Source organism: Paramormyrops kingsleyae, chromosome 1 (assembly GCF_048594095.1).
Source record: "Paramormyrops kingsleyae isolate MSU_618 chromosome 1, PKINGS_0.4, whole genome shotgun sequence".
Classification (NCBI taxonomy): domain Eukaryota; kingdom Metazoa; phylum Chordata; class Actinopteri; order Osteoglossiformes; family Mormyridae; genus Paramormyrops; species Paramormyrops kingsleyae.
This window is the reverse complement of record NC_132797.1, coordinates 26,306,805-26,331,704: the sequence shown is the minus strand read 5'-3', so window position 1 is coordinate 26,331,704 and position 24,900 is coordinate 26,306,805. Positions and strand designations below refer to the sequence as shown.

The window sequence follows — 24,900 nt, the reverse complement described above, 5'->3', positions numbered from 1 at the left end:
CTTGAGCCCATTTAAGATAACAAACTCAGCATATTTCGCTAGGGCCTAATATATGAGTGATTCAGAGAAACTGGAGTACAGCATTTACACAGCAAATGACAGTGATGGGTTTCATTCGTTGCTTCCAGTTGTTTGAATATTAATTACAATGTCTTTCTGGGTGTTCTGATGCCCTAGGTAAGATTTTCCTGAACTGAATCATTAACATCACAAATTGTTTATATGTTTGAACGTTCCCATTATTATGAGTCTGAATCACTCTATGACAGGTGCTTGAAGGATTTGTGACAGATGTCGGGACAGTGATCTAAGGAGTGCAGCCTTTTCTACAAGCACCTGCACTTCAACCAGGGACTTAGTTTAAGTGAGATTGTACTGGCTGAGGACCTGGCAGCAGAACCGGCCCCCGCAGCCAATACCCTCTCAAATCCGGCTTAATACCATTGTGTTTCTGCTGAAAATCCTCCTGCTGCTTCCCCACTGAACTTTATTACTGCCAGCAGGACCCCAGAACTGCAGGATCGGCATTATAACTGTAAGGTTTGCAAGTGATCTCAGTCTCACTGTTGTCTTACTTGTAGTTTTGAAGCATTTGTATTGTCCACTTTAATTCAGCCACCGTCCGTCCATCCATCCATCCATCCTCCTGCCACTTACCCTGCTCAGGGTGATGAGGGAGCCTGGTCCTCATCGTAGGCAGTATAGGGCTGGAATTCCTCTCAGACTGGATGCCAGCCCAACCACAGGCTACATAGGCACTCACACAAACAGTCATATATGAAGCCACAAATGCTTTAGAGATGTCAGTTAGCCTAACTGCATTATACAAAGCGAACATGCAAACTCCACACATGAAATCCCAGAAAGCTGGGAATGGTTGGCATCATATGGACAGCTGCAGGACAGTGATACTGATATCACGGGAAGCTGCAGGACAGCAGTGTCAACGTTCGGAATCAGACAGCAGGACAGAAATGCTCGTGTTGTATGAGAAACTGCAGGATGGTAATACTGATGTCACATGGGAAATTCCTGTGCAGCACTGAGATTTTGGTGGTCATATGTGAAACTACAGGACAGGAATATTGAAATCTTGGGAAACTGCAGGATAGTAATACTGATTTCATGGGAAATCGCAAGAAAGCATTGTTAACACCCTGTGTAAGACTGCAGGACAGCAATGGTGACATTGTAAGCAGCAGGACAGTGTTAGTAACACACCTCAGTGCTAACTGCCCCCGTTAGACAGCTGTGCTGCCTCTGCAAACATCTTGTTTTCCTCAGCTCTCCATACATCAGTTCCGGGAGTGACTTGACCTGGCATGGAGGGAAACAAACTCATTTCCTTTACCCTCTGTTAATTAACGCTCATTGTGTCTGAGTGGAGGATGAATGCATTATCAAGGAGCCACAGGCTAGGCAGTGATGAAAACCTAGCCGCCACAGTCCAAACAGAGAGCACTTCTTTGCTGGTATTCTGCACTTTGCGGTGGGCGCTTGAGGTTCCTGTTTTGACGTCCGCAAGCCTTTGTAAGTCTTTAGTGTTAATGTATACAACGTCAGACCTCTCAAGTGTGTAGCCCATCCATGTAGCGTGAGTTAATGCAGCCCCTGTTTGTTGAGTTAGTTACTGTGTGTTCCACATTAAAAACAGCCGCTTATTGTGGAAAAAGCAACTTCCCTTCATCAAGACTTTGAGTAAATGTAACCTGTTCCTGCTGCGCGTAAATGCCCCTTCTCCTTGTTGTGTGTTTGTGTGTGTATGGCTAAATATAGCCTCTCCTAATGGTGTGTGTGAGCATGCAAACAATTGTTTGCACAGAAAGGGGCCCTGTGGGTGAGAAACTACACAGATTTGTGCTGGCCTTTAATCGAAGTAATAAATAGCTGAAGTACAGCTGCCCAACAAAGACCTCTGGCTGCGTCAGGCATAGGTAAGCCCCCCAGTGGAAGAAAGCCAGAGCCAAGCTGGTCGTCACGACAACCAAAAGTCGGACGGCTGGGACAAAATAGCACGCTAGGCTAGAAATACTTATGCGTGTAAAAAAAAAGTCTGAAAAACAGGTAACAGGATATTAAAGCAGTGAATGTTTTTATCAATGGCAGAAAAAAAAAACTTGTAACTGGCTTCATTGCAGCCATCAGTCCGTCAAACATTTGTTGTGGTGTGTCTGGACACAAACATCATTCTTTCAAATGCTTCCCGTGATTGGTCTGGTCGCAACTATTTGTCTGTCAAATGCTCATTGTGATCGGTCTCGCAAGAAGCTGCAGTTCATGAACAGCACCCTTGACAGCAGATGGCACAGTTGTTGAAGATTTTTAACCATTTGTAAAACTGCTTCAGGCTGGAATCCCACTAGATGCTACTTATCCTGAACTGTGTTACTTAATATAGTGCATTTCATGAGATTGCTCTATATTTGCAACATTTTTTCCACAAAGAATCAAAAACTGGAAAACAAAAATTGTAAATATTTGCAAAACCAATATTCATATTACGTATTAAAACTACATATTAGACTACATTTGGAACAGAGAAATTTAGATGAGAAAGGACAGTGGAAAGAAGTCATCATGATTCCTTATCCTTCTGCTGGATATTTCACTGAAAAAACAGATCAGTATCAATTTCCTGGGCGAATTGTCTTATTTTTGACAGTTATAAGAAATCCTAAGTGGACTTGACCAGCAAAATTTGCAATAGCAATAGTAATACTGCATTTGGGTTTTGTGTTCAAGCTGAGGTGGACTAAACATGCATAACCATTGTACTTGTGCAGTACAGGGTTGAGGTGTGCCAGGAGTCCATCTTAGGATGCATTGAGCATGAGGCAGCGGACACCTGGGATGGGATGCCACTCCATCACAGGGTGCAAAATAAGCAGATAATAAATGTACTGTAATTTAGGCTGCTGCATGTATACTGCAGTTATATGTGCTATTCTGGGTACCTCTTCAGCTAAATATAACACTTTGAAATTAGTAACGTTTCCTCGGGCCACTGATACAGGAAGAAAGTCGACGTTGTTGTTTGTATTTGAGGCAACTTTATCACAATCCCACATCTACACTCAGTGCTATATAAATAGACCTCGCCATACAGGAAGTCACAGATAATGTTGCTTCTGTGTAGCACCTATGCTTCACAGTACAGGACACTGCTACTGTCACCTGCGTAAGGTGTGCTTCACTGCACAGTCAGACCTGCACCCAGCCACACTCATCACGTTTCCTGAGCAGGAAATCACTGTTGTGTATAAGGGTGCTGTGCAATCCCTATAATGGAGAGCTGAATGTCGGTCACAGGAATGCTGGGCCCTCTTCTCCTTTTCCTACTCTGGTTTAATGGTCATCCCGTATAAAACGGGTAATATTTTAACCAGCTGAGGAGTAATAATAACCAGTCTCAGTCACAAACTGGACCAGACCAACCACAGGACGAACCTAACAATTCTGCTCATCAGAGCAGAGTAAGTTCTTGGGTCTGGTTTGAATGGCAATGGTGTTTATTTTATAAAACTATTTATATTTATTACAGTTATGTTAATAAAAGTAAAACAAGACAGGTTTCTTTTGACATAAACTTTTGATGAGTCTTCGTAATAAACTGTACAAATGACTTGGTTCGCTAGGCTGCCAGAAGTAGCGCAAGAAAAAACGGTGGAAAAAAAATCTATCTAAAGCAAAACACTTCACAGGACCCATTTCTATCAGTATGGGCTGACCTTGTCTTGACAAACAATTGAAAAGAAAACATGAGCAGACTCATTGTCTCGCTGTGTCCCAGCAGACGTTTCCTGTGAGAGGAAGCGTGTGGCCGTGTGGCCGTGTAGCCGTGAGCGGGACGCCAGTGCTCTGCCTCACTGCAAACCCGGCTGCGTGTCTCAGGTCGCGTGAAAACGTGCAGTGCTAGACCTTTGTTTCCCCTTGTAAAATATATTATCCATTTTTAAAAACAAAAATAAAATAATTCACATATCCACATCTCAAGAGGAGACAGCGATTGTGCTGGAAGAAGCTAATTTGTTGCTGAGAAATATGATGATTCAACGAGATGCATGATTTAACTCTTTACTGACTCATCTGTTTTAGCGTCTCAGATTTGCTCTGTGTCAAAATTAAGTTTGATGGGTTGATTGTCAAGACGTGTCGACCACTTGAATGAACTCATGAAAGCATTTTCTGTACTGTGACAGACCGCAGTCCACCTCTTAATTAAAAGTCAGGGGTCATGTCTATAGTCTAAATGATGTAGGACATGGTGGCTTGTCTGTAGAGCAGAAGGTCCTGGTCAGTTGCTACACCGGTGGAGCACTGTATCGCACTTCTGTGGTGAACTTCACACAGGCCCTCAAAGGGGCCTTGGCCTGGCCTTGGGTCTTTAAGATGATCTCCTCGTTGGCATATATAGGCACATCCGCATCATCTGAGTGGTAGCCCGACTGGTAACCGCTGGTAGGATTGGAAGACTCTGAGCCCAAAGACTCCTTGCTTTTGCAGCGTATGAGAGGACTGTGGAAAAACATGAGTGAATCAATCAATGAGCATATAACAATAAGGACAGGAGTATTAACCAATCAGAATAAAGGTATTATCACGTCTGCTAATGTACATGCTATCACATTTTCAAGGTGTCCCTGGTGAGCACCCTATCATTTGTGGAGTACTTACAAGTTAATTCCTCTTGTATTTTACAGGTAATATCTATGGAAAAGGACTTAAGTGTTATTTCTCCTAGAGGACATTTTAAAATGAAATTTTATTTGAATATTTACAAGGCTACTCCAGCGGAAGAGTATTTTGTAGGACGTATCTTGTATTTTAAATACTATTGTAAAGGCTGGTAGATTGCACATTATGGTCAGGTATTACTATGGTACACCCTTTAAGGATACTACTTCAGATTGAGTGTACTTAGGTTAATCTCCTGGTAATGATGGTCATTGTCACTGCAGAGGGGTAATGTTGGGGCTGTTATGATTACCTGAAGGTTGGTGTCTGGGACGCAGGGTGCTCCAGGCTCTTGGCATCCTCAGGAGACAGACCCATTCCAATGTCTAACTGAGCATTCTGGAAGCAAATGCCCCACACAAACTGATCAAAATGCTTACTGTGATGTCTCTGTCAATGCATGGCTGAATGACAATTAAGGTTTTCACAAAATGAAAAATGTAAGGTGGAACTACCGAAAAAAAAAAATCAGTTATCTTAATGACTTTAAAACTTCATTGTTTTGCGACATTTATGAGTTTAAAGGTTTGTAGCATATAATTATGTGTAATTAATATACCTTTTTAATTACTTAATTTTAATATATGTCTTACTCTATTCATTTAGAGTAAGTTGTACCACCTGAGGTTTTTGGACACTGAGATGCAAAAATGACGAAACTGTATTTTATTTGAATGCACTGAAAATATATTTGCACTAAAGAGGTATCATGCAATAATGTTAGACATGCTATGTATTTATCAAAGGATTAAAAAAATGACACAAAAACAAGCATGTCATTTACCCACATAATACTAAAGAGAAATAATTAATATAGATGAATATAATTTTAAACGTAGATACAAGAAGTCGATATTTGCATGGTAAACATGGTTCTTTACTGTGAGTGGGTCTCTGTAGAAAGAAGATGGGCCACCAATCCTGTCTGCTAAAGTGGGTGGGAGGCCAGTGGCCAGACGGAGGGCAAGGCTGCGTTCTCACCGTAATCACACCCTGCTCCAGCGGCACTGCCTCAAAGGTCCTCCTGCTGATTGGCTGGCTGCACCTGTCACTCTTCTGGGAGAACCTGAAATGTGTTTCCCTGAATGGGGAGGTTCCAGTGGACCAAGCACCACAGTCATTCACAGCAGCACAGTGTGTCTCATGTGTGATCATATTTTATATTATAATAGAGTGATATTCTGCATTATTATTATTGCAGTCAAATAGCACCAAAGCTCAGACCACAGTATCTTACTGTCAAACTCGTTCCCAAGGGAAGTGAGCACTGTCACCAGCAGGGGGTGGCATACCTGAAGTAGGGTGCATTGTCATAGTGATTCAGGGGTTCACTGGCACCCGGCTGCAGCTCGCGGGGTTGAGGGGGAACTGGCAGCAGTGCTCCAGATGTCCCCTCCAGTCGGCCAGGGGTCAATGGAATGTAGTCCTTCCCATCCTGCAACAAGGCATCATGCCCATGTCCAGCGTTACTCCGACATTACTCAGATGGTACTCAGCGATTACTCAGGCATCAAGTGTCATTGATATATACAGACAGTTCCTGAAAAATACGCTCACAGGAAACTATGTAAAATACCAGAGATCTACGTACAGCCACACGGCGCAGGTCACTGGAGGTCAGAGCTTGGCACATTACCTGCTTGGCACTAGCCTGCAGCAGGTCGCCCAGGTGCTGCACCAGCTCGGGAAACGTCGGCCGCTCCTTGGCTTGATCCAGCCAGCAGCCCAGCATGATCTGATATCTGGGAAAACATGCAAATGCAAATGAAATACATGAGTATCTATATAGCTTGGTGTTTACAAGGGCCGTCCATCTGGGGTGACGTTCATGGTGACAAGCTGTGCTGCACACTCACATCTCGGGGCTGGCGTATTCGGGGGTTCTCATTCGCGTTCCGTCCTTCAGCCGCTGGCAGAAAGCCTCGTCGATGGGCACGCCAGGGTACGGCGACGCTCCTGTGGGTGGACAGAAGGACACAGGTTTGGACAGCTCAGAGAGGTGGCAATACGTTTGTCACACAGGTCAGAGAGGTGGCAATACGTTTGTCACACAGGTCAGAGAGGTGGCAATACGTTTGTCACACGGGTCAGAGTTCGGGACATAAAAAAATGCCGCTGGAAGGATTATAGGTTTTGGAAGTGAGAGCTCACCCAGGGAGAAGATCTCCCAGAGCAGGACTCCAAAAGACCAGACGTCGCTCTGCGTGGTGTAGACTCGGTCGAAGATGGTTTCTGGAGCCATCCACTTCAGGGGGAGCCGTGCCTTTAACAGCAGAGAAAGTGTCACTCAGGGATAAAACGGATTCAGCAGAAACAAATGAAAGGGAGGACAAATGGACCGTGAGACTCACGTCTCCCTTCCTGACGTAGTCGGGGTCTTTGTAGACGTCCCGCGCCAGGCCGAAGTCGCAGATCTTCACCACGTTGTTTTCTGAGAGCAGGATGTTCCTTGCAGCCAGGTCTCGGTGGATACACTGTCAGCACACATTCCCAAGCCCTCAGTCAGGCAGCATGCTGCTGAGCCCAGCTCAGCGGAATCAGCCTCACGGGCTATAGGGACAGTGCTATACACAGAGCTCAGCTATAGGGACGCAGCCGGCCACAAAGCCCTGACTGTAGCCACATGAGGAGCAGCTGTTCAGGCCATACATTCGACGTTTATCGAATATTGGCTGGGAGAACGTCATCTGACCTCAGTTAATGTGAGGTCACTCACATTCCCACTATAGCCCTAGGAAGCTTATTCCAGTCTCCTGCCTTCCTATCTCTTACATACATGTGTCTGAGAGAGGTCTTATTAGGACAGCCTTAGAAATAATTGTTGTCTTTCATGACAGATATGTGAGGGTCACTGAAGATGCCTCTGTTTTCATCAGTGGCTTCATGTTACTTCTTTGAGTTCTCCACAGAGCACCTGTAGTGTTCATCCCTAAGGTCCCTAGCTTAATTCCGTGTTTATTTGTACTGTACGATGAATTTAGTTTTCCAAGTCTTTTTTTCCCACTAAATAAAACTTTTGCTGCCTGTTCTGCCTCCACCTCACACAGGACAAATTAACAACTTCAGAAATGTAAGGATAACAGAAGTCAGGCTAATTTTTTTTTTTTGTTGCTAAGTCTCGTCAAGTGACAGTAAATGCTTACCTTGCGAGACGACAGGAAGTCCATGCCTTTGGCTACCTGAAAACTGTAGCTGATGAGGTCCTCCATGGTTAAGTGGGACCTGTTCACATCTCCCCTACCTGGGGGACACAGTTAAGGCATTTCCATGAGAACATCCATACCCAGCAGGGCTGGGCGAAATCTTATCGATTGCTGAATCAGACAGCTACAGTATCATATCAGATAGCTGGCAGATAGCTGACAACTGCCCACCCATAATCACCTATAGAGGCACTCATGCTATATACACGTATATAAACACATTAACACACTGTATCTATATAGTGGGGTATTGTGAGTACACCTAGTGATCTGCATATGTTTTATTGGTACAAATTCTTTGTAATGCCTTCCTTTGACCTGTGGGGGAGTGCAACCTTGTGTAAAGATTGATTAGAATGGTTGGGGCTGCGGTTGGTTCCCATGCTCTGTACATTCTAAAGAACCCATAGCATCCATCCTGTCTGGGGGTCCAACGGTTTTATGAATTTAATGATTGGTTAAAAAATGGCCTGTTGTCTCTATATTCCTTTTTGGTGTGTTCAGCTCATGTGGAATTTAAGGTGACCACAACTGGATCTTACTGGTTAAAGAAAAAGGTGGCGGCAGCAAAAACAGATTTTCGTGTCACATTACAGTATGATGGTCCAGAGGTGCATAAAAGCCTGTCGGTATATATGCAGGTATATGTGCACTACACAGTTGTGGTCGTGCACTACTGTCTGCTGACACTTGGCTCAGTAGCCTGAGGAGCTCTTACCCTCTTCCCCTTGGTGACAGACTATCACATCATTCTGGTAGGCGCTGTAGACAGCCCTCCCCCTGGGGGGGTCCATGCCAAAACCCAGGTCACCCCTGGTCAAGTCCTCGTCCGCAGGGGACCTCAGAGGCTTTCTCTGCCGAGCAAGAAAAACAGGATGTGATAACACGTATCACACATGAGTTTCCATATTACTACAGGCTGAGTAATGCTGTAGCAAAGAACATACATTTTAAAGTATAATGTACTTTTATAAAAGTAATGGTCTAATTTGAGAGAATGAGCCAGGTCTGGATTTAAACAGTGTGCAGTATCTGAAAGAGTAGAAATTGTAATCAGCCACTGTGATGATAGAGCCAAATGTCCATTCATAGGGACATAGGGAAATGTGTTTCCAAGTCCAGGGACACTCTCATTTACCTTGAAGGGGATGAACACAGAGCGTTTGCTCTTTAAGTAGCTGGAGAGGTTGCCGTATTTGCAGTACTCCACAATGACCATTAGGGGGCCTGTGGAAAGAGGCGCACAGGTGACATATAGAAGTTCGTGATGCTTAATCTCCACAATGAAACCCAATGAAAGATGAAAGCCTGTCTTTTCTTGCAGTTACTGACTGGACACATGTACAGGGGAGATCAGTGGAGGAACACTTACCGCCTGGTTTTGTGCAGGCCCCTAACAGGTTGACCACATTGAGATGATGGCCGATGTGGATCAGGATCTTTAGCTCTGACATCAGAGCCCGGTATTCACTGGAGGTGGCACCCTCTATAGTACAGGAGCTATTTCAATCATCATGTTCATCAGGATGAAAAGACCGGTCATGCATAACTGTCATGCTCCTGTATAATCACTATGTCCGCTCATTTTGTAACCAACATCCTTGTTAGGAAGAAAGATCAGTGAGTAGGAAATGGGTACCGGAGAGCCAGGTAAAGAGGGACATACTGTACCCTTGAGCATCTTCACAGCCACCGTGGTACAGGTGGCGGCCTTCTCGATACCAAAAGCAGCAGCCTCCACTACCTGGCCAAAAGCCCCTCGCCCCAGAGGCTCTCCTGGAAATCAGTCAGGCAACAGTGAACGTGCTGGTCCCTGAAGGGGAGCTGCTGTGTTGTACCTTTTGAGCAAGATGCCCTCTCTGAACTGATACATTAAAAATCTGAGTTTAGAATTCTAAGCCACTAGCTATCTGGACAAAGATAGCTAAAAAATCTAACAAATCTTCCATCTGTCTTCAGTCTGTACTGAAGGCCACGGCTACAGGTGATGGATATGAGGAAACATCAATTCTGACTGCATTAAGTTTTTCACTTTTATTGGATGTCCATTCAGGTGGGCATTCTCACCAAGCTTCAGCCGGTCTCTGGGGAACTCCCATTTGCTGGGGTCATAGGTCAGACGCTCGCACTGCTCCTCCACCGGCATGTCCTCTGAGTCCAGGATGATGGACAGGTAGCCTGTCTTCAGCTCACTATCCCTGGGCTGTGGGGCGACATGTAGGGCACTCGTCACACAGCCGATACATGCCATTACCCACGGCAAATTCGACAAGCTACCTTATCCTTTCACCCAGCTGGCTATCACCCTGCCGGTGCTCATTAGCGGGAAAGACAGGGGAAGAAAGGAGCTGTTGTTCCGAACACACAATGGCCCCTCAGAGCAGCGGGCGCCTACCCTCTTCCTGTTGCGGACGACAAACACGATGAGCAGCCAGAAGAACATGGCAATGACCACGGATCCAATTGGGACAATCAGCTCCACTGTGGTCTTCTCCTCCACACCTGTGCCGGCCACACCCACAGGTTAATGAGGACACAGCTCTGCTAACTGCAGTTAGCTAATACTGTACGTAAATCCCCCTATACCCGTTCAAATGACACATGCAGGTAAACTTACAACAACAGCTTTTAGAGCTAAAAAAACAAAACAAGTATTATAATGTGTGTTCTAAGAGAGCAGCCCCCTGCCCCAAACGAATCTCACTACGCTCCCTGATTAGCAAGCCTTCCCTGTAGCAGCTGTTGTACGTATCACGTAATCACTCCTGTTGTCGTTGCTCTTGTTGTTGTTTTCAGCTTGTGGGACAGCACAGAGACTTTGGGAGGTCGCGGCAAAAGGAGGGACCCCATTGTTCGGGCTCTTTGAGAGCCATCGGTCAGTGTTGTGCTTCCCCCATTCCCAGGGAGACACCACCCTCCAGTGACGACGTCGCTTTTGTTTAGCGGCTATTTTTAACTTTGCAGATAAAGGACGGGATCCACATTCTGCCGCAGATGGGGACTTAAAAAAAGTAATACGGCTTAATTAAGTCCACTTCTACATAAATGAACAATGATTTGCCGGTATGAGACATTAGAAAGAAATCAGTAGGTCGCCAGAAATCATGGAGATCATGTGGTTCACACAGCTGACCATAGGAAGTATGGACCTCTTTCAGGCTATTAGTGGCACTTCCTGTTCCTGTGGGGGTTGGGACTGACCTTCCACCATGAGGCTTGCATGTGAGGCGTCACATCCCTGGGCGTTACAGGCCGTGCAAGTGTAAAGGCCGCTGTCCTCCTTTTTCACACGCTGGATGGTCAGGGTCTGGTTGCCCTGTGTCAGGATCACACCTGAAGGAATGCAGGTGAAGCTCATGTGAAACAGGGACAAAAGGAGGTTGCTTGAAAGTGCCAAATTACAGGTTGTTGCATGTCATATACTTCACATTAATAAACTGTAATGAAATCAAGGGGAAAAAAAGAAAAAAATCTAAATGTAAATTTTTCTCTTTACATATTATTGGATGGGTGACACTTCTATCCAAAGTGATTTCAAAATTCACCAATTAATATAGGTTGATACTTTACTAGACCAACCTAAGTTAAAAACCTTACTTAGCGACCCCTGAAACAATTTGAGCAGGAAGCCAAAGAAAGGTCTTAATCACCATGACACCCCATTCCATTTTTTGCTGTTTAAATTCTACCAGAAAGCCATCTCACTTCAAATGTACATTAAAACACTTTATTAATGAGAGGAAAATGGTTCAAATCTTGCCCTGGTACCTAAGATTAGTATTGCTTCAATAACATGAGGTTCCTCTATTGTTCATAATTAACAGCAATATGGTAACTGATTTATGTAACACTAATGTTGCAAGAATCCCACAGGCTCCTCACCTGAACCCTGCACCAGTGTCTGGTTGTTCTTGGTCCACACTATGGTTGGCATGGGTGTTCCAGTGACCTGGCATGTCAGTGACGCCGTGTCGCTCGCATTCACCCTCTGCTCACTTGGGCCCACCATTATTTTTGCAGCTTGTAGGGCTGGCAGTGAGAAAGCAGGCGGTTTCCATGTGCTGCAGGACTGACGGACGGAGCGTGTCCGCTTTTCACATGCTAAGGAGCTGCTCCCCGGAGAACGACTGCTTTCCCATTCTGTTCGGTCAACTATCTGACTTTATGGAGGATCATAGGGCAGTTATTCAGTACAGAAATAACATGAAGTACCTAACCTTGCTAATGTTGTTCTTCAGTTAGTCTCTGAATTAGAGATCAACTTCAACACAGTGGACAAAGAGGTAAGGGAATGGACTTTACTGGTCTGATAATTTATCGTGATCAGTTGCAATTGTATCCATGATACGTGTTTCAGAGTTATCGCAATAATCACAATACAGCACTATTTAACACCATTATTACAATGACAGAACAAACCGATGTGTGTTGGGACACTGCAATAGTACTACAACAAAGCAGACTGATTTTAAACAAAGGAGTTTCAGCCTGCATAACGTATCAGCGCTGTCTGTATATCTCACTTCTTTGTCAGTTACCTGTCTCAGTGAACCTCAACTTAGATCTTGAAATAAAAACTTAATTCTTAATTCTTTTCTAACCAGTTAGCCAAATAAAAATATTGTCAAACTGCTAAAATATTATTGTACTACCAAAAATATTAAACTTCACTCACACAGTAAACACATGGTCTATAGTGGGCTTGGCTACACTGTCAAACAAGCAGAGTGTGTATGGCTGATAAGGAAATATTGGTTCCAAAAAAAAGTTCTACTTTGATTGTGTGGAAAAAAAAATTAAAAAGCACTTGTGCTATATGAGGTCAGTTTCTTTCATATATAAAGTATTTTATATACCTTAATAATCCTAACCCTAACATTACTTCATACATTCCAAATTGGTTGGTTTGCAAACAAGCAAGCGAACAAAAAAAATCTCAGTCTATATCTTGGGTTTGTGATTCTAACCAAAAATATCGTGTTATGACATTTTGGAGATATTTCCCACCCCTAGTGTGATCCAAGCACCGTACCTTTAAGAGTCAGCGCCCTCACCAGGCAAGTCTTCTCCTTGGTCTTGATGTTCACTACCTGGCAGACATAAAGGCCTTGATGGTGTTGAGACACGTTGGGGAAGCGCAGTTCCAGGGTGACATTGGTACCTTCTAGATCAGACAGGACTGCCTGTGACAGGGGCTGGGCCGGCAAAGCCAGGGTACGGCAAGACTGCGCCGGAAGCAGCGGCTTGGTAAGGGTCATGTTTCTGCCCAGCCAGAACCAGCGTAGGTTTCCATAGATCAGCTTGTCTGCCTTGCACCTCAGAGCCACGTTGTCGTGTTCGATGGGTTCCGAGGAGGGCAGCATGTCTAGTGCCAGACCTCCTGCATCCACACAGACACAGAGAACTATGTAAATGAAGACATATCTGATATCCTAACAAAGCAGAGTCTTTACACAGGGAAGGGTTAGGGATCAAACTGCCAAACCTAGAGATGGACGGTGGTAGTGCTATGCACTATGCACTATGCACTATGCACTGTGCACTATGCCACTGTGCCACCACTAACTGTAAAACACATACAGTATGTCATATTTTAATGCTTTGTAATTAATAACATGGATAACAGACAACAAAAATAAGAGAAAACTCAGAGAATGAACATCACTTAAGACAACAGTATGTATTTAAGATGTTTGCTGTTGTTGGTAAATTGCACATTACATTGCTCTTATTTTCTTGTTATTTTATAAAATAGAATTATGGCATTATAAACCCATGAGCATAAGGCCACAATTCAAATCACAATTATTCTGATGTGAGGCGAGTTCCTAGCTTCCTTAGCTAAGCTGACAAAGGACACCCGTTTATGGAAGAATCACTCACGAGTCACATGGAAAAAGATGACCCGTTGGTCACGGCCGACTTTGTTTGACGCCTCACAGCGGTACAGAGCGTGTACCTCTGCCCTCTGGATCCTCAGAGAGCTGATAGTCTGCCACACAAAGGAAGGCTCCATTATTTTAATTAAATAGGCCAGCTTATTCTAAGCAACTCAGCTGTTTAATTTTGCATACAACTTAGTATTCCCATAAATCTAAATATGTGTACAACTACTCATTTAGTGACTACCTTGATTAGAGACTGCTTGCAAATACAACGGTACTAAAAAATAAAATGTCCGACCAATGTGCACATTTAGAACCAAAATTTATACACCTGACAACAATGCATGTTGGAGTAAGAGAGAATTAGAATGTAAAACATGCTGTTAAAAATGGTCACTTCATGAAGCATTAGAGAATGAGTATGGAAGGCTGAAGTAAAGTCAGAAGCACAGTCCAGGTCACACCCAAGCTACCGTGATTTTCTGATAGCAACCATTTTGCTTACCGAGCTGGTCATTCGAATAGAACTCGTAGTATAAATGGATGGATGTACTAAACTTACTTAATCTCCAAGGAGAAATGAAATATATGTACTAGGCCAAAACAGTCCTGACCCCTGCAAAATGATGACCTCATATAGCCCTAATCTCTGTACATGTACTGATCTCTCAATGCCTTTACTGCGTTACTAAAGCGATTACCATCTCCATGCTGATTACATCAGCATATGGCCCACCTTCCCATCCTGACCACATATAACCCAGCCTATTAGAAGGTAAATGTAAGGCAATAAAAGCTGTTTCACACAGCTCTGACTTTCCAACAGCCCTGACTACTACACATGCTGAGCACAGAGGCCCCAACCAAGGCTTCGTTAGCAGTTAGTGCTGGTAGAACCTGCCTTGTTGAACTGGTCAGTAATGGTGTTTGGGCTCTCAGTGGGATTCTGGCCCGTGTTGTTTGTGATGTCCCTCCATTTGTTACACGATGACCTCCAGTCTTCTGACCTGGAAATTATAGTCAGAGGATTCAAATCAGTCCATGCACACATACAGCAACATGCACACTGAAACAGAGCTTAAAATACAGTTACATACCTTGAAAAATATACACATACACAGACATATCTGCACGTATACGTATAGTTACATATTACATACACAGAGAAGCATTCAGAACAATTCAGTCCTAATTATAGTACAAGTCAGGATATTTTGGTCAGTATAACAGAATGTACTTCCAGCTGAGCTGGGTGGGGACTAGGAGTATGAACGCTTACATGCACGCGCAATAACACACGCACACACATACACGGAGGTGGGGGGGGGGGGGTCCAAGCACAAACAAATGGGGGCGTTGGTCCTCAGGAAAATGACTACAGTCTAAAGGTGCCATTTCTCATAAGCGATGCAGTATTACCTGCTCCAGCCTAACACAAGGGCTTCTGCAGGCCAGGGGGAAAATATGGGCATCAAAAAGAATGCGTGGAGATAAACACTGTGCGAGTGAAGCTCATACAGTGAGAAAGGACGAAGAAACACAAATTCACTTCCAGGTTACGATCTTGTTTTTGTCTAACTCTTGACTCAAATTAGGCATAATTAAGATTTCACAAGACAGCCCTCCATAAAATCTAATTTAGAGTGAGGCTGGAACTAAAACCAGGGCTATGTATAAAAACCTGTGTTTGGCATTTCTGCTGTAAAACCAACATAACTGTTTTATTTGCAGCATTAAATCAGTAAAAATGACAAAAGAAACATTGTTTAGCTATAGTCTCTCAACATGTATTCTACTTTTTATTCAGTTACATTTTCAAGAAATTATTACACTACATTTTTTCATCATGGTTATCATTTCATTATACCAGCATATAACTAGCAGGTATTTTTATATATTTACACTACGTCCACATAACTTTAAACTTAAAAACAGGTTAACAGATTAAATGATAGGCTTGCTACAGGTGGATGCAGGTATTTTGATCCTTGCCTGTGTTTCATGGGAGTATCTAAAACAATAGACCTCTACTGGCACACACAAGTGTCAAAGTATTAATACTGCATTATGGCTGTATTCAGAATCACTTCATATTCCCTTAATAGTGCACAATATGCGCAAGGTTACCAGCACAGAGTATCTTGGAGTATAATGTCCGAAACCACTGTCGTGTTTCAGTAATTCCCCGTATAGTGAACTACATAGAATCCCCTGCATAGGGAACAGTTAGTGAGTGAGTGCACAGCCTATGCCCTTGGAGCCTTATGATCATGTGACAAATGACTCACAGGAAGTTGTGAGGGCAATCCTCTTGGGGCATCCACTGCCAGGAGAAGTGCACAGGAGAGGGGTGTCCGCGAGCGGTACAGCGCAGGATGGGGCTGCTCCCATATATATGGATGTCATTGTCCTCAGCGACCTCTTTCTCATATATCTGAGGTGGCACTGGGGGAGGGGGGAGTATATGACAGTAATGCTAAGGTACAGAGAAGGACGCACATCATGCTCTTATGAAGAGAGAGAAGTAAAAGAGCAGTAAAGTAGAACTAAGATACCTGATAGAAAACCACAATACCCAGAAAAAACATGCAAACTCCACAAATACAGAGCAGAGACAGATTTTTAACCCCTAACCTTGGAGATGTGAAGGAACACAGCTACCCACTGAGCCACCATGCTACCGATGAGAAATTATGGAACAATTATAAAGCATAGCAATAGAAGCAGTCATCAGTGACCAGAATAGACACAGAGAGGAAGTGTCAAAAACTAGCAACTGGATAATGACAGAGGTTATAAGTACCATTAACTAGCAGCTGGATAGTGACAGAGGTTATAAGTACCATTAACTAGCAGCTGGATAGTGACAGAGGTTATAAGTACCATTAACTAGCAGCTGGATAGTGACAGAGGTCATAAGTACCATTAACTAGCAGCTGGATAGTGACAGAGGTCATAAGTACCATTAACTAGCAGCTGGATAGTGACAGAGGTTATAAGTACCATTAACTAGCAGCTGGGTAGTGACAGAGGTTATAAGTACCATTAACTAGCAACTGGATAGTGACAGAGGTTATAAGTACCATTAACTAGTAGCTGGATAGTGACAGAGGTTATAAGTACCATTAACTAGCAGCTGGATAGTGACAGAGGTTATAAGTACCATTAACTAGCAGCTGGATAGTGACAGAGGTCATAAGTACCATTGACTAGCAGCTGGATAGTGACAGAGGTTATAAGTACCATTAACTAGCAGCTGGATAGTGACAGAGGTTATAAGTACCATTTACTAGCAGCTGGGTAGTGACAGAGGTTATAAGTACCATTAACTAGCAGCTGGGTAGTGACAGAGGTTATAAGTACCATTAACTAGCAGCTGGATAGTGACAGAGGTTATAAGTACCATTAACTAGCAGCTGGATAGTGACAGAGGTTATAAGTACCATTAACTAGCAGCTGGATAGTGACAGAGGTTATAAGTACCATTAACTAGCAGCTGGATAGTGACAGAGGTTATAAGTACCATTAACTAGCAGCTGGATAGTGACAGAGGTTATAAGTACCATTAACTAGCAGCTGGATAGTGACAGAGGTTATAAGTACCATTAACTAACAGCTGGATAGTGACAGAGGTTATAAGTACCATTAACTAGCAGCTGGATAGTGACAGAGGTTATAAGTACCATTAACTAGCAGCTGGATAGTGACAGAGGTTATAAGTACCATTAACTAACAGCTGGATAGTGACAGAGGTTATAAGTACCATTAACTAGCAGCTGGATAGTGACAGAGGTTATAAGTACCATTAACTAGCAGCTGGATAGTGACAGAGGTTATAAGTACCATTAACTAGCAGCTGGATCGTACGTTCCTCCTTAGCAGCAAGGTTCCTCAGAATGACTGTGTAGTTGCCAGCATCTCTCTCAGCTACATCAGAAATGATGAGGGCGTCCTTTTCCTGGCGCATCCTGTACTTCATCTCATCCTTTAAGGCAGGTTGGCCGTTCTTAAGCCTGACAGGAATCAGGAAGTGGGATGAAGCAAGCGAGTATATGCACAGCATATAAGCACTACTACACATTAACTGGCTCACACACACACAAATAAATACACACCACTTACAAACACACATGCACAAGACACATGCTTCTCACCAGATCACGTTCGGAGCGGGGTAGGCATCATATTTCACTGGGATCTTCACTAGCCTCTCCCCCACTGTGGCCTCAATGGCGGATGGTCCATCATCACTGAGCACAATGAAGGGCTTCTCTAAACATGGTAAGGACATATCAATCATGCAGTGTCATGTTACTGAACTTCCTTACCCTCAAAGAGGTAAGATCTGCAATTTGGGCCAACAGACACACAGATTATGGCACCAGCAGTATCTTTAATGTGAATAATTTTGAAGTTGTCTAGCAGAAGTTTCTGTGGAAACCAACTTATAACTTGCATTTTGCCATACATCCATTTTCTTAGTTGCGCCTAAACAAAGATAACAAACCAGCAGACAAGGGCTCACATGTCACAGAGCAGCAGAGATCGAGGCACTTACCGTAGACCATCACAGAGGCGGTGCTGTTTTTGACCATCTGCCCGCTGTAGGCCGAGCAAGTGTACTCGCCTGTGTGGTTGAGTGTCACGTTTTCCAGGACGAGCATGTTGGAGAGCTCCAGGGAGCTCATCATCCTCTTCTTATGCGGGCGGATTTCTGGTTGGGCAAGGTCCTTCACAGGCAGGAGGCCAGAAGAAAGTAGAGTACTTCAGGTATTAAAAAATTGATGGATTTTTTAAACTATTTTTTCTGGTTAAGCGTGTAGACGGGAGTGACTGGTGTTGTGGCAGGCACTGACCTGGCCTGCCGGGAAGGTCCAGCGGAAGTCAATTCCCACATTTAACTCGGTGTGGGCAGTGCAATTCAGAACCAGCCGCTCCCCCACGACCAGCCGCTGCTGAGTCGGAGTCAACATGAGCTGATAAATCATGTACCCTACAAGACAGAAAAAGGCCATCACAAATAATGTACATATGTCCTGACTAGGAGTCTAACTGTATACAAAATTCATGGTACAGTGGTTTTGGGTTCACGGTTTGATGCAAGGGGAACAGAATCAGTTTTGAAATCTATTGTTAAATATCTTCAACACTATTAGAAGGAGTTGTAAACCAAACGCAATGTGTATGAAGAACGAAACTTAACAGACACCTATTTACATATTTTAAACATAAATATGTAAAATAAATTAATCAAAAATATTACATCGTCCATCCAACAATCATAATGAACTAAATCACATCTAAATCCTGTGTTCTCTACTATTGAGTACGATTGCTTATCTGTAGCAATAAACACATACAACCGTAGTAATTTTTTTAGCCTGGTCTGAATTTCCTGGCAAAAGCTCCTTAAACGTCACAGGATGACCATTACTGCCTTGCTCCAGTTATATACACAATTGGATGATCGTCTCAAAAGAGCATGCTGGATAGGTTTCCAGCAATATATCCAAGCTGGGTAGACCAGAGCCCATAGATAGTCTTGGTCCTACCAACTTTTTCCTCCAGTTCTGGATTACTTTTTGGGAAACCAAAATGTTCCCAATTATGACTGATTAAGTGATGCACTGAAAGGTACAGGGAGAGTTTGTTTATCATTATAGCCTTAGTCTAGACTGTAGATACTGCATATGCAAACTGTGTGTCTCTTGTCAGTCTTTATTCATTTCTGAGGATTTTGCTGTATAGATCTTTACAGTACCCAGTATCACTGTAGGTAACATTGAATGTAGGCCTGTATCTGTCTGTGTTTATATGTGTGTTAGTATGTTTATGTATGTGTTTATCACCATGCACCTGTGTCTCTGTCAGTGTTTCTACATACAGAGTGTGTGTGTGTGTGTTTACACATGACCTGCTGTGTAGAACTGTGGCAGATCTCTTACCAACGACAGTTAGTATATAGAGGGAAGACTGAAAGGTTTCATTGTGGATCTGTGTCTGGCAGAAGACCAGGCCAGCCCCACTGATGAGATGGCTGGGCACGGTGAAGCCCTTTCGACTGTTCCAGAAAACCTCCTTGCCATCTGGAAGCAGCTGTTTCGGAGGGAACTTCTGAAGAGCACAACAGAAGATCAGTTTTTATTTTTTATCACTACACTGAAGCTTAGAATCACATCCCAGCATCCATTTAGCTCAATTCAAAAGACTGATAATCCATTACTTGTAAGTCTACACAAGGCATGTGGTATCAGTGAGAATTATATAAGCAGTGATTCTGAACAGAAGGTGCAACAGGATATACAGTGGGCAGCTCTGTGTGACGTGCTCAATGAGGTACTCTTATACTGTTTAGTGCTCTTACCATGTGCAGTGTGACGTTGAGGTTCTCGATGGAGCCCAAGCAGGGAATGACCACACTCTCACCAGTGCGGATGAACACAACGTCGATGTTGTGGGGGGTGGGTATTAATGGAATGTTATAGTCTATGACAAGAAGAGATAACAAATATACTCCATGGTTTCTCTATAAGTGCAGCCAGAGAGACAGAAAGTCCACAGCTTCTTCTCATTACATTTGCAGACAGCGTCAAACATGTACTGTAAATGTCATCTGATGCATCCCCCAACTCCCCCCCCCCACTCATTCATCAGGTGGGGCTAACAAAAGGGTTAAACTCCCTTTACAATGGTAGGAACTATATTAGAATCTATTTAATCTTTCTTGTAGCCTAAACTTTGCAGAGAATATAGTTATTTGAATAGTGCTGTAGAGCACCTTAAAGATGAACAACCGAGTGCTTTGTGCCAGCTGCCACTCGATCGCTCAGTGCTTCCAGTCTCTACGTCCCTGTCCTCATCCAAGTCAAAGACTCAAATCCACTCGATCGCTCAGTGCTTCCAGTCTCTACGTCCCTGTCCTCATCCAAGTCAAAGACTCAAATCCACTCGATCGCTCAGTGCTTCCAGTCTCTACGTCCCTGTCCTCATCCAAGTCAAAGACTCTAATCCACTCGATCGCTCAGTGCTTCCAGTCTCTACGTCCTTGTCCTCATCCAAGTCAAAGACTCTAATCCAACTCTTCCACCTGCACTAAATTACATGTTTACAATGCATGCTTCTGCTTCACTTGTACCACCTGAACTATATTGTACACTATCTTATTATTATTTGATTGATTGATTAATTGATTGATTGATTGATTGATTCACTTTTTTGGAGGGGGGTATTGTATTGGGAGTTATCAGTTTTTTTGTAATGCTGATTGAAAACAAAAAAATCCCAGCAATTGGCACAAATGTGACTGGCTTGATTTGTCTGAAGACATTTATTTTCCAGTTTATACTGGAATCTCAAGAGGAGTGGTATCCTCTGGAAAAAAAATTGTCATGTTCAGTTATAATGATTGCACATTAAATGAAAACATTCCTGGTTTCGGTTCCTTGCTCTCTCCTAAACTGTTGATGCTAAAAAGCATAAAAAAGACTACAGGTGTTTCACAAACTAACATAAACATAAATAGAGAGCAAGACAATGATATTGTAAGTGTAGCTAGTTAACCCTACAACACACAAACATTCTAATTTTGGAAATTGATTACATCCATATTCACTAAACCAGGCGAAGCTAAATGATAAACACTTCATTGCAAGGTATTATTAACCTGAAACATCATAAATGTATTTTTCACTCTGCTATTTTTCCCAAAATTAACATTAACAGTTCATTGAAAATACCTTGTAGTACACCACAGAATAAAAATGCCCTGTAGCCAAATACTCAAAAGTAGAATACCCTGTAATAGGCCAGAGAATAAAAATGCCCTGTAGCCAAATACTCGAAAGCAGAATACCCTGTAATACACCACAGAAAAAAACTTTCTGTACATAAATGCAGAATACCTTGCTGCACAACACTGAACCAAAAATCCCTCTGCCACAAATGTATGCCATTATAGTCATATACACAAATGCAGGACACAGTTTACTGCAAGGGCATGCAATGTAAGGCCTACAATCTGGTAGACAGAACATATTGTAATAACCTAATCTTGAGCTTTCTGGATAAGGTTACACCCCATGGCACTTTAAGGTGTAAGCAGTTATAGAAGAGAAATAGATGGATGGACACATCAGACATTATGACTTGTAGTCTAAAGAAAAATTGTAAACCACCACCAGGACAGGACCAGGACACCATAGCCTCTCCACCCAGCCATGCAAAGCAGCCATGTGTGCATGTGTCAAAGTAGCTACCTTGCACAAAGACATAAACAGAAGTGGAGGTCTTGCCATCCTCCACGGGAAGGTCACGGTAGAAGCAGCGGTACAGGTTTGTATCATTGGCCACAGCTTTGTGGATTGTAAGGGAGGAGCAGAAGAGACCGGACCCACTGCAGTCAGTCAGGACCAGCCTCCCATCTGACAGGTCCTGATGGGTGGACCATTCAACATGCTGCTGGCCACTGCAGAGTAAAAGGCAAATTGAAGATCCAAAATTAAGCAAATCCAACTTTGTCAGTGATGATCTTGCATTAGGATAAGCGTAGGTCCCTTGAAGTGATCCCTGATTCCTTGATAAGTTGGCTTGGTAGTTGAGGTGACTTTCACCTACCTGTCTACCTCTTACAAGACTAGCTCTGTCTTTTGAGCTCTTCTAACCCTCCTGAATGGTGAACAGTGTGTCTCTTTGCTGTTTAGATAGATGAACTTATGGTACACTGTCTTCATTGTGCTAAACCTTATGTGACTGATTACTGGCAATAACACCACCCACATCTAAATGAGGCAGATCGCAGTCCTAGATCTGATTTGGACTGCTGTAGAAACCACAGTGAAGTTGCAGTGTCTTTCTGCACATCACTGAAATTGTAACACTATCTGTACACTAGTTCAAACTAGAGGATCATTTTGATATGCTCTGATCTACTGATGAGAACCCATGAGATTCTCATTCTTTGGAGGACAAATTCTGCTTAACCACTATTTGACACGAGTGATATTGCTGTTTTTCCAGGTACTGATGTAGTTAAAATTAAAAATCACTATTTTTCTCAAATCAATGTACAAACTACAACATGGCTGCTCTAGAATGAGTCAGACTAGAATTAGGCTGTTCTGGGATCAGGCTTATGCAGGACCTTTACCTGCATGTGAGCTCCAAGGAGTCAGTGGAGTTTATTCTGTACACTTCTTCTGCAGTGTTGAGTACTGGAGGGTCAGGTGTAAACTGCAGCTGTAGTGCTGGCAGAAAAAAATAAAATGCTACTGGTGAACACTTTGGACCAAAATCATTTCAGCAAAACACTGAACATCTCCAGATGCTGGCCATCTATGAGCAGCTTGACTCATCTGATGATTGAAGAGCATAAAAATTTGACAGCGTAAACCCAGAGGAGGACTTCCCTGATGCCAGGGGACTAAAGATGGATACTAACTAACTCGGATATCAGAACAATTAGAACTATTAAAATGTTTCTTAAGAGTACTGGAAATATAACGGAAATAAGAGCAGTTGAGGCAGCCTATAAACTGTGAGAGCTAGAATTATTTTATGCATTCTGAGAAATCAATTGCCATACTGTCTGAATGGCAATGATTCTGACTAGAAGCATTAAGAAATAAAAGAAAGCAGGATAGATCCTGTGTATCTACACGGCACTGTCAGTCCAGTGCTATTTCCGCTAGAGGAGCAAATGGCACTCCTCTGTCAAAACAGGAAGTGCAGGCAGATGGCCTAAGGTTGGACCAGGCTTGGTGCTGGACGAGGACTTCCTGTTTGAGGGGATCCAGGGAAGGGCAGGGACCACCCTGTTCATGGGGGGACATCCTGTTTCATGAAGCAGCGGTCTCTTAATGGTGAAATAAAGGAGGAGTCTAATTCTATTTAAGATTTTGGGAATTATCCCTCAAAAGGTGTCCTACATGTATTCAATAACAATACCTCCTGCAAAGGAAGCTTAACATCTGTCACAGTGGTCACAGCTGTACTTCATACACAAAAGAACAAGACAAAGGATAAAAAATTGTAAAATATTTCTGCTGCACCACATTTATGAGACGCAGAACAAGTCCTGTTTGGTCCAAACAGATCTACAAAAATAGCTAACCACTGGCAGAATATCAGAGGATTTCCAAATAGCACATGGATTTATGCAGAGAGGTATATTACATAACACGTGAAGTACTACATAATATGCATCTGTGTTCCTTTCTAACCTTAATTGAAAGGCAAATTTACAAAACTCACCCAGTGCACAGAATAAGTTCGTAAACAAGTACCATTTCGATGGACTATTTAAGTTCATCGTAGAATTACAGGAGGATTGAGTGAGTTTTGGTTCCCAATATTGTAACATCTCAAAAATACCAAAAATGGACTGAGTGAGTTTTGAAAAATTGCTTTTCAATGTACATTACTTAAGTGTAACTCTAATGCCGTCAAGCAACTTTTTTTCCTGAATCTTTCAGCCGAATATAATTCAACAAAGCGCATTGTATTATTCAGTGAATGGCTACATCCACTTTCCTGTCGTGATTTCTACAAGGTGTGGACCATACATGAATACAAATAGACACTTGTCTGTTTTTTTTATTTTCTAGCCTCAACCAGTAACAATAAACGTTACGGGTAGAATGTTACAGTATCTGAGGGCTACAAATGAAGTAATGTATGATACAACCGCATATAATTATGATATCCAGCTGTGAACTATTATTTTAATTACGTAGAAAAAAAATAATATACAAATGAATTTTTAATAATCAAAGAAATGTCATCAACTCCTACCAATCGTCCGGCTGACGTGGAGGATTCCCACAAAATAAATTACAATGAGCGCCGTTCTCATCTTCTGACCAAGAACTGAAGATTTGCCTCCTCTGGAACCTACAATTCTATAATTTCCGCCGAAATATCATCGTAATTCCCAGTAATTTGCAAACGTATATTTATATTCCACTTGGTAAAACGCCGGTATATAGTTATCAAGTTTATTTTCCTGAAGAAAATCTGTAATACTGAAACAGCTTCGACAGGAACCTGTTGGTCTCGCGCTTCTGCACAGTTGCGCTCGTGGC

The 24,900-nt window shown here is 42.9% G+C and overlaps 1 protein-coding gene across 4 annotated transcripts; it reads right to left on the bottom strand.

Annotated features, from left to right (window-relative positions):
• Positions 1-3,491: 3,491 nt before the first annotated feature.
• kdr (kinase insert domain receptor (a type III receptor tyrosine kinase)) lies at positions 3,492-24,900 on the bottom strand. Of its 4 annotated transcripts, XM_023823678.2 has the most exons (31): positions 24,611-24,900; positions 22,968-23,064; positions 22,078-22,286; positions 20,187-20,308; positions 19,768-19,936; positions 18,679-18,815; positions 18,381-18,552; positions 17,977-18,094; positions 17,666-17,835; positions 16,111-16,267; positions 14,724-14,829; positions 13,821-13,929; positions 12,970-13,317; positions 11,820-11,966; positions 11,139-11,270; positions 10,333-10,439; positions 10,005-10,140; positions 9,609-9,713; positions 9,310-9,423; positions 9,076-9,164; positions 8,656-8,791; positions 7,878-7,975; positions 7,086-7,208; positions 6,886-6,997; positions 6,591-6,690; positions 6,371-6,476; positions 6,027-6,169; positions 5,716-5,815; positions 4,988-5,073; positions 4,675-4,707; positions 4,377-4,515 (listed from the first exon to the last, which is right to left on the bottom strand). In XM_023823678.2, exons 1-30 carry the CDS (start codon positions 24,669-24,671, stop codon positions 4,695-4,697), a joined length of 3,822 nt encoding a protein of 1,273 aa, XP_023679446.1. In that variant the 5' UTR covers positions 24,672-24,900; the 3' UTR covers positions 4,377-4,515; positions 4,675-4,694. The 4 variants fall into 4 exon arrangements, with proteins under 4 accessions (XP_023679443.1, XP_023679445.1, XP_023679444.1 ...); XM_023823675.2 differs by lacking the exon at positions 4,675-4,707 and having other exon boundaries at positions 3,492-4,515; XM_023823677.2 differs by lacking the exon at positions 4,675-4,707 and having other exon boundaries at positions 3,492-4,515; positions 5,716-5,800.

What these genes read in the sequence shown, in the direction of transcription:
- kdr (XM_023823675.2), bottom strand. Translation starts at nt 24,671, where the DNA reads ATGAGAACGGCGCTCATTGTAATTTATTTTGTGGGAATCCTCCACGTC. An exon ending in CCACGTCAGCCGGACGATTG is followed by an intron (nt 23,065 to 24,610) that starts GTAGGAGTTGAT and finishes TTTTTCTGCCAG; the next exon opens with CACTACAGCTGCAGTTTACA. An exon ending in TCCTTGGAGCTCACATGCAG is followed by an intron (nt 22,287 to 22,967) that starts GTAAAGGTCCTG and finishes TTTACTCTGCAG; the next exon opens with TGGCCAGCAGCATGTTGAAT.